At 43.9% G+C, this 12546-nt stretch overlaps 1 protein-coding gene across 1 annotated transcript in view; it reads left to right on the top strand.

Moving 5' to 3' along the window:
* Positions 1-10192: 10192 nt before the first annotated feature.
* The window catches only part of stk24a (serine/threonine kinase 24a (STE20 homolog, yeast)), a 50154-nt gene continuing 47800 nt past the window's right edge, over positions 10193-12546 (top strand). The window contains exon 1 of the mRNA XM_060930063.1: positions 10193-11015. Coding sequence (XP_060786046.1) covers positions 10971-11015 — 45 coding nt within the window. The 5' untranslated portion in view covers positions 10193-10970. The remainder of the gene's footprint in view (positions 11016-12546) is intronic.

The raw sequence follows: 12546 nt of genomic DNA, 5'->3' as shown, positions 1-12546 counted from the left end.
TTTGAAGTTCTTTATGGAAATCAGGGACGCCGTGTCATTCGGACTAAAGAGGAGAAGGACGACCCAAGTTGTTATCAGCGCTCAGTTCAGAAGCCTGCATCTCTGATGGTATGGGGTTGCATTAGTGCGTGTGGCATGGGCAGCTTACACATCTGGAAAGACACCATCAATGCTGAAAGGTATATCCAGGTTCTAGAGCAACATCTGCTCCCATCCAGACGACGTCTCTTTCAGAGAAGACCTTGCATTTTCCAACATGACAATGCCAAACCACATACTGCATCAATTACAGCATCATGGCTGTGTAGAAGAAGGGTCCGTGTACTGAACTGGCCAGCCTGCAGTCCAGATCTTTCACCCATAGAAAACATTTGGCGCATCATAAAATGGAAGATATGACAAAAAGACCTAAGACAGTTGAGCAACTAGAATCCAACTTTTTTGAGATGTGTTGTTGTCATGAAATTTAAAATCACCTAATTTTTCTCTTTAAATGATACATTTTCTTAGTTTAAACATTTGATATGTCATCTATGTTCTATTCTGAATAAAATATGGAATTTTGAAACTTCCACATCATTGCATTCTGTTTTTATTTACAATTTGTACTTTGTCCCAACTTTTTTGGAATCGGGGTTATATATATATAAAAACACACACACACACACACACACACACACACACACACACACACATTCACTAGTGTGAATACTAATATACATACATTCACTAGTGCATCTCAAAAAAATTGAATACCATGAAAATGTTCCTTTTTTTCATAATTTAATTCAAACAGGTCAACTTTCATATATTCTATATTCATTACATGTAAAGTGAAATATTTAAAGCCTTTTTTGTTTTAATTTTGATGATTATGGCTTATAGCTCATGAAAATCAGAAATCCAGTATCTCAAATTATTAGAATATTCCCTAAGATCAATCAAAAAAAGGATTTACAATACAGAAATGTCCAACTTCTGAAAAAGTATATTCATTTATACACTTAATGGTTAGGGCTCCTTTACCATGAATTACTGTATCAATGCAGTGTGGCATGGAGGTGATCAGTCTGTGGCACTGCTGAGGTGTTACTGAAGCCCAGGTTGCTTTGATAGTGGCCTTCAGCATATCTGTATTTTTGGGTCGGGTGTTTCTCATCTTCCTCTTGACAACACCCCATAGATTCTCTATGGGGTTCAGGTCAGGCAAGTTGGCTGGCCAACCAAACACAGTAATATCATGGTCAGCAAACCATTTGGTCGTAGTTTTGGCACTGTGGGTAGGTGCTAAGTCCTGCTGGAAAAGGAAATCAGCATCTCCAAAAAGCTTGTCAGCAGATGGAAGCATGAAGTGCTCTAAAATCTCCTGGTAGATGGCTGTGTTGACTTTGGACTTGATAAAATACAGTGGACCAACACCAGCAGATGACATGGCACCCCAAATCATCACAGACTGTGGAAACTTCACACTGGGCTTCAAACACCTTGGATTCTGTGCCTCTCCACTCTTCCTCCAGACTCTAGAACCGTGATTTCCAAATTAAATGCAAAATATACTTTCATCTGAAAAGTGGACTTTGGACCACTGAGCAACAGTCCATTTCTTTCTCTTCTTAGCCCAGATAAGACACTTCTGACATTGTCTCTGGCTCAGGAGTAGCTTGATATTAGGAATGCGAAAGTTGTATCCCCTTTCTTGAAGATGTCTGTTCGTGATGGGTCTTGATACATTGACACCAGCCTCAGTCCACTCCTTGTGAAGCTCTCCCAAGTTCTTGAATCAACTTTTCTTGACAATCCTCTCAAGACTGCAGCCATCCCTGTTGCTTGTGCACCTTTTCCAGCCACCCTTTTCAGCAATGACCTTTTGTGGCTTACCCTCCTTGTGGAGGGCATCAGTGATCATCTTCTGGACAACAGTCAAGTCAGCAGTCTTCCCCATGATTGTGGTTGTGTGTACTGAACTAGACCAAGAGATACACTGTTCATACTGTTTTACTCAAACTCGAAATGAAATATTCTAATATTTTGAGATGTTTTTTTAAAATGTTTTTGTACTGTATGCCATACTGATTAAAATTAAAATAGAAAAATGCTTGAAACATTTTAGTTTATGTGTAATGAGTCTATAATATAACATTTTCACTTTCTTAAATAACTGATGGAAAATATTGAACTTTTTCACAATATTCTAATTTTTTGAGATGCACTAATACACACATATACACAGTGCATGGGCGATTGCTCTAAGACAACGAGGGAGGCTCAGCCTCCTCTAAAAATGACGAACATCGTGTCGGATGAATTGCGCTAGGCTTATGTTATAGCCGACCTTATAACATTACTATATCAGATCCAGAATCATAGAAATATATATGCTCAACCCAACTACAGTGCGAAATCATTCCGTTATAACTTTCCCCAGTTCGCCTAATGTGTGCGTGAGTTTTCCGCCTCGTGACAGCGCGATGCAGCCCAGCCTCAGTGGACTTCAATGGCATTTGGGAGCTATGCGCTTTTCAATATCAAAATGCAAGACGGTTATTGGACAAATACTGCGAAAACGCCCGCCCCACGGACTCCCAGCCTCACAGTGGGAGGGACATGGCAAAGCTTTCCGCGAGGAGACTGGTGATTGGTGAAAGCGGCCGGATATTTTCTTTGATTGACAGCTCGTTTCAAATATAGACAGGCAGCGGTGAATTTCAGTTCAGTCCCATGCGGATTCGCAAGTGGTGTGGTGTATTGTAAGAGATCAGCTTACATTTCGATTTCATTCATTACATACGGTTTCTACCAGCTTTTTTAATTTGTATATATTTTCATTGTAAATAAAGTGTAGTGTTGTCAAGTTTGCTATCTTAGTTCCAGAAGTTTCGTTTATTTGAGTGACTGAACTTGAACTTGAGGGGGCTCGTCAGCTAGCAAGAAAGCTGCGCACGGATGCCAAGCATTGCTGATTTAATTTTGGCGAAGCCATTTGCCAGTCTTCCTTTTGAGGAAAAAATTAAAATTAAAGAGCAGGGTAGACCAACGCCTCAAACTGACTTGGTGAAAAAGGTAGGGAATAATACTCGTTCCTTTCAGCTCTCCTGGTACGAGAAAGTGAATTGGCTAACAGCAAGTGACCCACATCAACAACAGTAAATAGGCTACTTTAGTAATATGTCATGGATGGACCAAAAATATAGAATCTATTTAAAATGTTTATGCTGAGTATATTATATTGGAATATATATTTTTCTGGATATGAATTAAACACAGCTACAATTTGGAAAACATTTTTAAACAAAAACACAGCCGAGAACATTTCACACTACAGATCTGGATTAAAAGTGAAGGGTTATCAAAATTGTCAATAAAACATTTCTCAGTCAAAATAAGTAAAATATAGGGAAAGTGTCACTGAATGAAATGTGTGGCACCCAGCTCTATGTTTAGCTCCCTAAGGTCAGTGCTTGTGCCTATTCCAGAACACTCTGCTGTTACTGCTGAGGTTCCTGACAAAGAGCTGCTTTCAATAATGATCAATTTTTAAACAACATGCCACAATTTTAAAATACAAAATGTTAAAATATACCCCCCCCCCAACACCACTATCATGTATATTGGACAGTAGGCTAATGGGCCAAAAGAACCTGTTATTTCACAGTTTGTGACCCTGCCAACAATCAGCCAGATCAGAGGCAAGAGTATGGGCAAAATTGATGTTTTTTCTTTTCTCTTTTAAAATCTGGAAATATCGTAACCGACCAGCCTCCCCTGTTTGAAAGACTACCAGCCGCCACTGACACAGTGGCATGCAAAAGTTTGGGCACCCTTGCTGACAATGTTGTTACTGTGAATAGTTAAGTGAGCAGAAGATGAACTGATCACCAAAAGGCATAAAGGTAAAGACAACACATTTCTTTTTAGCATTTTCTGCAAGATTTGTGGGGTTTTTTGTACAATTGGAGCGTGAAAAAAGAAAAGGAACACCATGCGAAAGTTTGGGTACCCTAATACATTTGAGTTCTCAGGTAACTTTTACCAAGGTTCCAGACCTTAATTAGCTTATTGAGCTGTGGCTTGTTCAAATTCTTCGTTAGGAAAGGTCAGATGATGCAGATTTCAAAGCTGTATAAATTCTCTGACTCCTCAAACTTGTCCCTAAAATCAACAGCCATGGGCTCCTCTAAGCAACTCCCTCGCATTCTGAATAATAAAATAATTGATGCTCACAAAGCAGGAGAAGGCTAAGAACATGGTAAATGTTTTCAGGTAGCTGTTTCCTCAGATCGTAATGTTAATGAATGAATGGACCCTTTATTATCACTGTACCAGTGAAATTGACCATCAACCTGTCCTTACAGAGGGGAACAGGACAGGAAGACAGGGATAAACGAAAAAGAAACACAGTAGTAACATGAGAGTTGAGGAAAAAAAAAAAGAACACCCCCCCACTATGCTCCTGTCAGGAGTACAGTGTGGGAACATTTAAAAAACCTCCGCACATAAGCACACAATAACACAAGTACACTTTAAAACACGGGACTTGGGGGGGGGAAGGGGGAAGGGAGGGGGCAATCAGGGGTGGGGGGTAAGGGGGGAGGGGAGGAGGTAGAGGTAATCCAGTGCAAGCAAGCAGCCGTCTGCTCCTGCAGCCATGAGGGCGCTGGTCACGCACCCGCTTGTCACACTGGGGATGAAAATGGCGATAGCGGAAAGCTGGACAAGGAATGCGAGAGTGTCTCCCAGCAGTGACCTTCAGGGGGAAATGTTGTCTCAGCAACGGCCTCAACCGAGGCTGGTGCTGCCTCAGGGAGCCGAATGTCGATAGGATAGAAATTGTTTGGTCTTTCCAGACGCAGTCTTTGCACATCCACACCGCTCCTCCATATCTGTCCATTCCGTCCATTCTGTTCAACTTGGTCTCTGAAATACTTATTCCTTGCAAAGCCGAAAGCTTCTCCAAGATAACCATATTGTGGTTCAAGTTCTGAATAGCCACAGTCTGAGTGCTGACAGCTTTGCCCACTGCTTCAATCATATCGGGCAGCTTTGTGGGGCTTTGAACAGCTGTCACCGTTGTCTGATTTCCTCGATATGCCAGGGCATTAAGAAATGGCAGTTAACAGAAACAGTAGAGATCAAGGTGAGGTCTGGAAGATGAAGAAAACTTTCTGAAAGAACTGCTCGCTGGATTGCTAGAAAGGCAAATAAAAACCCCTGTTTGACTGCAAAAGACCTTCAGAAAGATTTAGCAGACCCTGGAGTGGTGGTGCACTGTTCTACTATGCAGCGACACCTGAACAAATATGACCTTCATGGAAGAGTCATCAGAAGAAAACCTTTCCTGTGTCCGAGCCACAAAATTCACCATCTGAAGTTTGCAAATGGACATCTAAGCAAGCCTGATGCATTTTGGAAACAAGTCCTGCGGACTGATGAAATCAAAACAGAACTTTTTGGCCACAATGTGCAAAGTATGTTTAGAGAAAAAAGTGCGCCAAATTCCAGGAAAAGAACACCTCTCCAACTCTGAAGCATGGGTGTGGATCGATCATGCTTTGGAGTTGTGTTGCAGCCAGTGGCACAGGGCACATTTCATTGGTTGAGGGAAGCATGGATTTGAATAAATACCAGCAAACATCACACCATCTGTAAAAAAGTTGAAGTTAAAAAGAGGATGGGTCCTACAATAAGACGATGATCCAAAACACCTCAAAATCTACAATGGAATACCTCAAGAGGCACAAGCTGAAGGTTTTGCCCTGGCCCTCATAGTCCCCGAACTAAACATCATTGCAAATCTGTGGATAGATCGCAAAAGAGCAGTGCATGCAAGACAGCCCAAGAAACTTGTAGAACTGGAAGCCTTTTGCAAGGACGAATGCGCGAAAATCCCCCAAGTAAGAACTGAAAGATTATTAGCTGGCTACAAAAAGTGTTTTCAAGCTGTGATACTTGCCAAAGGGGGTGTTACCAAGTACTGACCATGTCAGGTGCCCAAACTTTTGCTTCAGGTCCTTTTCATTTTTTGGTATTTTACGCCTGTAAATGATGGGAATAAAAATGTAATCTTGTAGAAAATATTAAAGAAATGTGTCATCTTTACCTTTATGCTTTTTGGTGATCAGTTCATGTTCTGCTCACTTAACTATTCACAGTAATGGGGCTTTTCCACTACCAACGCGGCGGAGTTGGGCTGAGTCGAGCTGAGTGGGGCTGTTGGGGTTGCATTTCGACTACAACCGCGCTGAACCGTGCTGGCTGGAAGTGGGTGGACACATTGGGTGGAGTTAGCGAAAGTGGGTGGATGTCACGTGATGTCGTTAGGCGGCGCAAACAGTGACATCAGTGACCTTTTAAGCGGTAGTCTCACAACCCGGATAGTAAACAATAAACATGGAGGACATGGAGTCGTTAGTGTTGCTGGTCTTGGTGCTGTGGCTTGTTGTCACCGACAACGCCAACAGATACTGGCAAGAGCGTATAGATGAGGCGAGGTGCATAAGGCTTCGTAATTCTTCTTCTTCCGGGTTTACGGTGTTTACAGATCCCAGCGTGCTCGCGGGGCGTGTGTGGGCATGTGAGGACACTCCTCCTCACCAATCAGTGCACAGGGGAGTGTCTCCTCACGCCCCTAGCCCCACTCGGCTCGGTTGGGCTCACTTCAGCCCCACTCCAAAACCGTGCGAGTTTTGGGTGCTGAGTAGGGCTGAAGCAAGCTGAGTCGTGCTGCTCTGAGGTAGTCGAAACGCGAGCCGTGTCGGGCTGAAGTGAGCTGAAGTGAGCTGAAAGAGGGTAGTGGAAAAGGGCCATAAGAGACATTTTCAGCAAGAGCGCCCAAACGTTTGCATGCCACAGTGTGTAATAAATAAATAAATAAATAAATAAATCTATAAAAAACAAAGGGTCATCATGCCAAACATGGACTTTTTTCATGCATTACTGCTTACTGATCTTTATGGTATTTTTTTTAAATGTATAAATATTTAAGTTCATTATTTTTGAAGGCAGCTTTGCTCTACAGCATTTCATTGCATGTGCCTAAGACTTTTGCACAGTACTTTAAATGAAGTTAGAAAGTGATGCCTGCAACACACTCAAAAAAAAAAAAAGTTGGGACAGAGGCATTATTACCATTGTGTTACATCACCTTTCCTTTTACTAACACTTTTTAATCGGATGGGATTTGAGGATACTAAGTGTTGCAGTTTTGCAAGTAGGGTTTTTGTCCATTCTTGCATGATACAAGATTTCAGTTGCTCAACAGTCCGTGGTTGCCGTTGTCTGATTTTCCTCTTCATGATGCACCATACATTCTCAACAGGATTTTTGTTTTTATTGTGTTTTGGAAAATATCCCAACTTTTCTGGAAACTGGGTCAGTTTATACTAATTTGTTAAACTGTAGAAAAGCCTCATTTGCAGATGAAAAATTCTATCAAAATTACCTTAAACGCACTAGCAAGGACATTTATATTTTTGCAGTTGTGTCTAAAAGTGTTAGTGAAAATTAAATATTTTATTAACTCTGTTCAATACACCAAGCATCTGTTTTCTGGATACAGTTCAACAAGTGAACTAATTTTCACTGTTTCGCACTATTTACAATGCTCATCTGAACAGTCATTTAAGTCCAGAACCTGCTTAATTAGTCCCTGAAAGGCTCCAATAAATGTGTCCTGTTTGCACAGATGTATAAATGAGCCTCAAAATCAATTTTCATGGATAAAATCACTGGCCACTTTATTAAAAACAGCTTACTAATGCTGAGTAGAACCCGCATTTGCTCTCAAATCAGCCTCAATTCTTTATGGCCTGGATTCCACAAGATATTGGAAACATTATAAGATGCTGGATGACATGAGTGCATCACAAAATTTGTGCATATTCATGCTCCAAATCCCCCATCTACTACTGTACATCCCAAAGGTGTGGTATTGGATTCAGATCTTATGACTAGGGAGACCACTGAGGTACACTGAACACACGGTCATGTTCATGGCCCCACGTGTGCCAAGAAAACATTTTCCACACCATTACCACCACCAGTAGGTTAGGTCCATGGATGTCATGGATTCATCTGCATGTCGCAGCAGAAATGTAGATTTCTTGAGACCAGGCCACGTTTTTCCAGTCTCCAGCTGTCCAGTTTTGGTAAATCATTGCCCACTGTAGCCTCAGAGTCCCTTTCTTGGTTCAAGTGGAACCTAATGTGGTCTGCTGTTGCAGCCCGGCTACCTCAAGGTTCGATGCACTGAGTGTTCTGAAATGCTTTTCTGCTCACCATGGTTGCAAAGCATGCTTATTCAACTTACCGTAGCCTTTCCTGTCAGCTCAAACCTGTTTGGCCATTCTCCTCCGATCTGTCTTACACACAACTGTGTTTAACTCTCTAAAAATTGTGCATGAAAAACAATGGCACATGTGACTTTCATGTTCATGTCCTGTCACCTGAACAGTACATACAGCAAAACAAAGTGTATACAGTAATTAGCAAAAGCTCATCAAACATGTGCCAAATAACAACTGTGGAAAAGATCCATCCATTATCCGTAACCACTTATCCTGTGCAGGGTCACAGGCAAGCTGGAGCCTATTCCAGCTGACTATGGGCGAAAGGTAGGGTACACCCTGGACAAGTCACCAGGTCATCACAGGGCTGACACAGAAACAAAGAACCATTCACACCTACAGTCAATTTGGAGCCACCAATTAGTCTAACCTGCATGTCTTTGGACTGTGGAGGAAACCCACACAGACACGGCGAGAACATGCAAACTCCACACCGAAAGGCCCTGTCGGTCGCTGGGCTCAAACCCAGAACCTTCTTGCTGTAAGGTGACAGTGCAAACCACTACACCACCATGCTGCCTATGGAAAAGATGCTAGGATTAAATGAACCTTAGGTTTGTGCCAGTTCTAAATCCATCCATTCATCCGTTATCTGTAGCCGCTTATCCTGCCTTACAGGGTCACAGGCAAGCTGGAGCCTATCCCAGCTGACTATGGGCGTGAGGCGGGGTACACCCTGGACAAGTCGCCAGGTCATCACAGGGCTGACACAGAGACAAACAACCATTCATACTCACATTCACATCTACGGTCAATTTAGAGCCACCAATTAGCCTAACCTGCATGTCTTTGGACTGTGGAGGAAACCCACACGGACACGGCAAGAACATGCAAACTCCACACCGAAAGGCCCCATCAGTCGCTGGGCTCAAACCCAGAACCTTCTTGCTGTGAGGGAACAGTGCTAACCACTACACCACCGTGCTGCCTATGGAAAAGATGTTAGGATTAAATGAACCTTAGGTTTGTGCCAGTTCTATATCCATCCATCCATCCATCCATCAATCATCTGTAGCCATTTATCCTGTCCTACAGGGTCGAAGGCAAGCTGGAGCCTATCCCAGCTGACTACGGGCGAAAGGTGGGGTACACCCTGGACAAGTCGCCAGGTCATCACAGGGCTGACACACAGACATAGACAACCATTCACATCTACGGTCAATTTAGAGTCACCAGTTAACCTAACCTGCATGTCTTTGGACTGTGGAGGAAACCGGCACACCCGGAGGAAACCCACGCGGACACAGGGAGAACATGCAAACTCCACACAGAAAGGCCCTCGTCAGTCGCTGGGCTCGAACCCGGACCTTCTTGCTGTGAGGTGACAGTGCTAACCAATACACCACCGTGCCACCTATAGAAAAGATGCTAGGATTAAATGAACCTTAGATTTGTACCAGTTCTCCAAGTGCAGTTTAAATGAGTGTCCCTCTAAATTCAGGACGAACATGTTTCTCACAGAATATATTAAGCTACAAATTCCCCCACTAGCCTCTAAATAAATAAATATTAAAGTTATTCTGAACAGCCTGTACTTCAGCAATGAACCACAAACCACTGCTGTTTGCAACTAGTGCAGGGTCTACTTACTTCAAGACAAGCGCATGCGCCATAGAGACAACACAAGCCATGGCTGAATTTCAAATCGCTCAGTTTTGTACATGAAGTGCACTTTATAGGCTGGAAAAAGCTATATAATATAGTGCGCTTATATAAGGACCAGGAAGCCAATTGGGATTCAGATGAAGGATTTTTGGGCTGGTTGTCAAGGGGCGTGGTTAAAACTTGTGACGGAGGAGCGATTGGTCCTGGCGACGCGTTTGGCTCCGCCTTGATTGAATCAGAAGTTTCAATATGGCGGAAGGCTACGGCGGAAAATGAGGAGGACGAGATTAGATCAGTGGAGTTGAGTGGATTTGGGGGAAATTTTTGCGTTCTTTTAGCCATTTTAAACCTGGACACTAAGTTATCGTTTGTTCGCCTTTGGAGTGCGTATATTAAAACGAGCCGTGTGATATTAGCAGCTGTTCGAAGCGGAAGTTGAAAGTTAGCTAACTAGCCTGCTGTCCGTCCACCGAACTTGTGCGGCAGTTGGTAATAAAAACACCAGCGCGGTTCTGTCCAGTGCAGCGGCTGGGACGGTTTATCGCACTTCAGCACTGTTAGTCGTGTGAGGGGTTGTGTTATTGAGTGAAGCAGTGCTGAAGAGAGTTATTATGGCTGTTGGAGCGGTCGAGGTGTAATTTCTCCATCGAGCTTAGCTCGGCTGCTAACAGAGCGAGTCGCACAGCAGCGGAGTCACCGCCTGCGTTTATTCTCTGCCAGAAATCTTTCACTAGTTTTTGCTCCTCACTGCAATATTTCCTTGAGTTGCCGTCATAATAGCAGCAACAACAAACCTGGCCGTTTAGCTAAGCTAGCTAGCCATCCTTTAACCAGACGCCAAGTTAAACCAAGGACGGGTTTAGTTTTATAATCTTGGCCATTGTTGGACTGTTTAATTTGGCTTTTTGTGTTATGGTTCACCCAGCAAGCTGATCGAACCCCAGGGCTGGTTGCAGCGTCCGCTTGGAGTTTTTAATTTTTACTTTTGTTTTTGGCCGAGAGACTTTGTCTGAAAGAGAAGCCATGGCTCATCACTCTCCTGTCCAGAGAGGGCTTCCAGGCATACAGGTAAGGCTAGCTGATTTACTCTCAGACACATTTAACACCACAACAACAACAAACAGCAGAGGTTTAATGTGATTAAAGAGCTTGTGGCAGCATTGCTTAGCACCGCACGGTGCAGGATGTTTACTTTCTAGTAAATGTTTCACTTGGGGCTCTTTTGGGGTTTGAACAAATACACCTGCGGCATCAGTGTTTGTTCTGCCACCAAGACATTTTGTGCGTTTTATTAGTTTTCCAGTATTATTAGGTTTTTGGGTTGTGTTTTTTTTTTTTTTTGCAGTAACTTCTGTTTGTGTAATAAACACAATGCAGGCGGAATCGGGTTGTATCTCTGTGTACAGGTGGAATCGGGTTGTATCTCTGCAGACGGAATCGGGTTGTATCTCTGCAGGCAGAATCTCTACAGATGGAATTGGGTTGTATCTCTGCGTACAGGTGGAATCGGGTTGTATCTCTGCAGACGGAATTGGGTTGTATCTCTGCAGATGGAATCGGGTTGTATCTCTGCAGACAGAATCTCTGCAGGCGGAATCGGGTTGTATCTCTGCAGATGGAATCGGGTTGCATCTCTGCAGACGGAATCTCTGCAGGCGGAATCGGGTTGTATCTCTGGAGACGGAATCTCTACAGATGGAATCGGGTTGTATCTCTGCGTACAGGCGGAATCGGGTTGTATCTCTGGAGACGGAATCTCTACAGATGGAATCGGGTTGTATCTCTGCGTACAGGCGGAATCGGGTTGTATCTCTACAGACAGTCTCTGCAGGCAGAATCTCTACAGATGGAATCGGGTTGTATCTCTGCGTACAGGCGGAATCGGGTTGTATCTCTACAGACGGAATCTCTGCGTACAGGCGGAATCGGGTTGTATCTCTGCGTGCAGGCAGAATCGGGTTGTATCTCTGCGTACAGGCAGAATCGGGTTGTATCTCTGCGTACAGGCGGAATCGGGTTGTATCTCTACAGACGGAATCTCTGCGTACAGGCGGAATCGGGTTGTATCTCTACAGACGGAATCTCTGCGTACAGGCGGAATCGGGTTGTATCTCTGCGTACAGGCGGAATCGGGTTGTATCTCTGCGTACAGGCGGAATCGGGTTGTATCTCTACAGACGGAATCTCTGCAGGCGGAATCGGGTTGTATCTCTGCGTACAGGCGGAATCGGGTTGTATCTCTGCAGATGGAATCGGGTTGTATCTCTACAGACGGAATCTCTGCGTACAGGCGGAATCGGGTTGTATCTCTGCGTACAGGCGGAATCGGGTTGTATCTCTGCGTACAGGCGGAATCGGGTTGTATCTCTGCGTACAGGCGGAATCGGGTTGCATCTCTGCAGACGGAATCGGGTTGTATCTCTACAGACGGAATCTCTGCAGGCGGAATCGGGTTGTATCTCTGCAGGCGGAATCGGGTTGCATCTCTGCAGACGGAATCGGGTTGTATCTCTACAGACGGAATCTCTGCAGGCGGAATCGGGTTGTATCTCTGCAGGCGGAATCGGGTTGTACCTCTGCAGGCGGAATCTCTACAGAT

The sequence above is a fragment of the Neoarius graeffei genome, chromosome 9 (genome assembly GCF_027579695.1).
Source record: "Neoarius graeffei isolate fNeoGra1 chromosome 9, fNeoGra1.pri, whole genome shotgun sequence".
NCBI lineage: Eukaryota > Metazoa > Chordata > Actinopteri > Siluriformes > Ariidae > Neoarius > Neoarius graeffei.
This window is presented reverse-complemented; position numbering and strand designations above follow the sequence as displayed.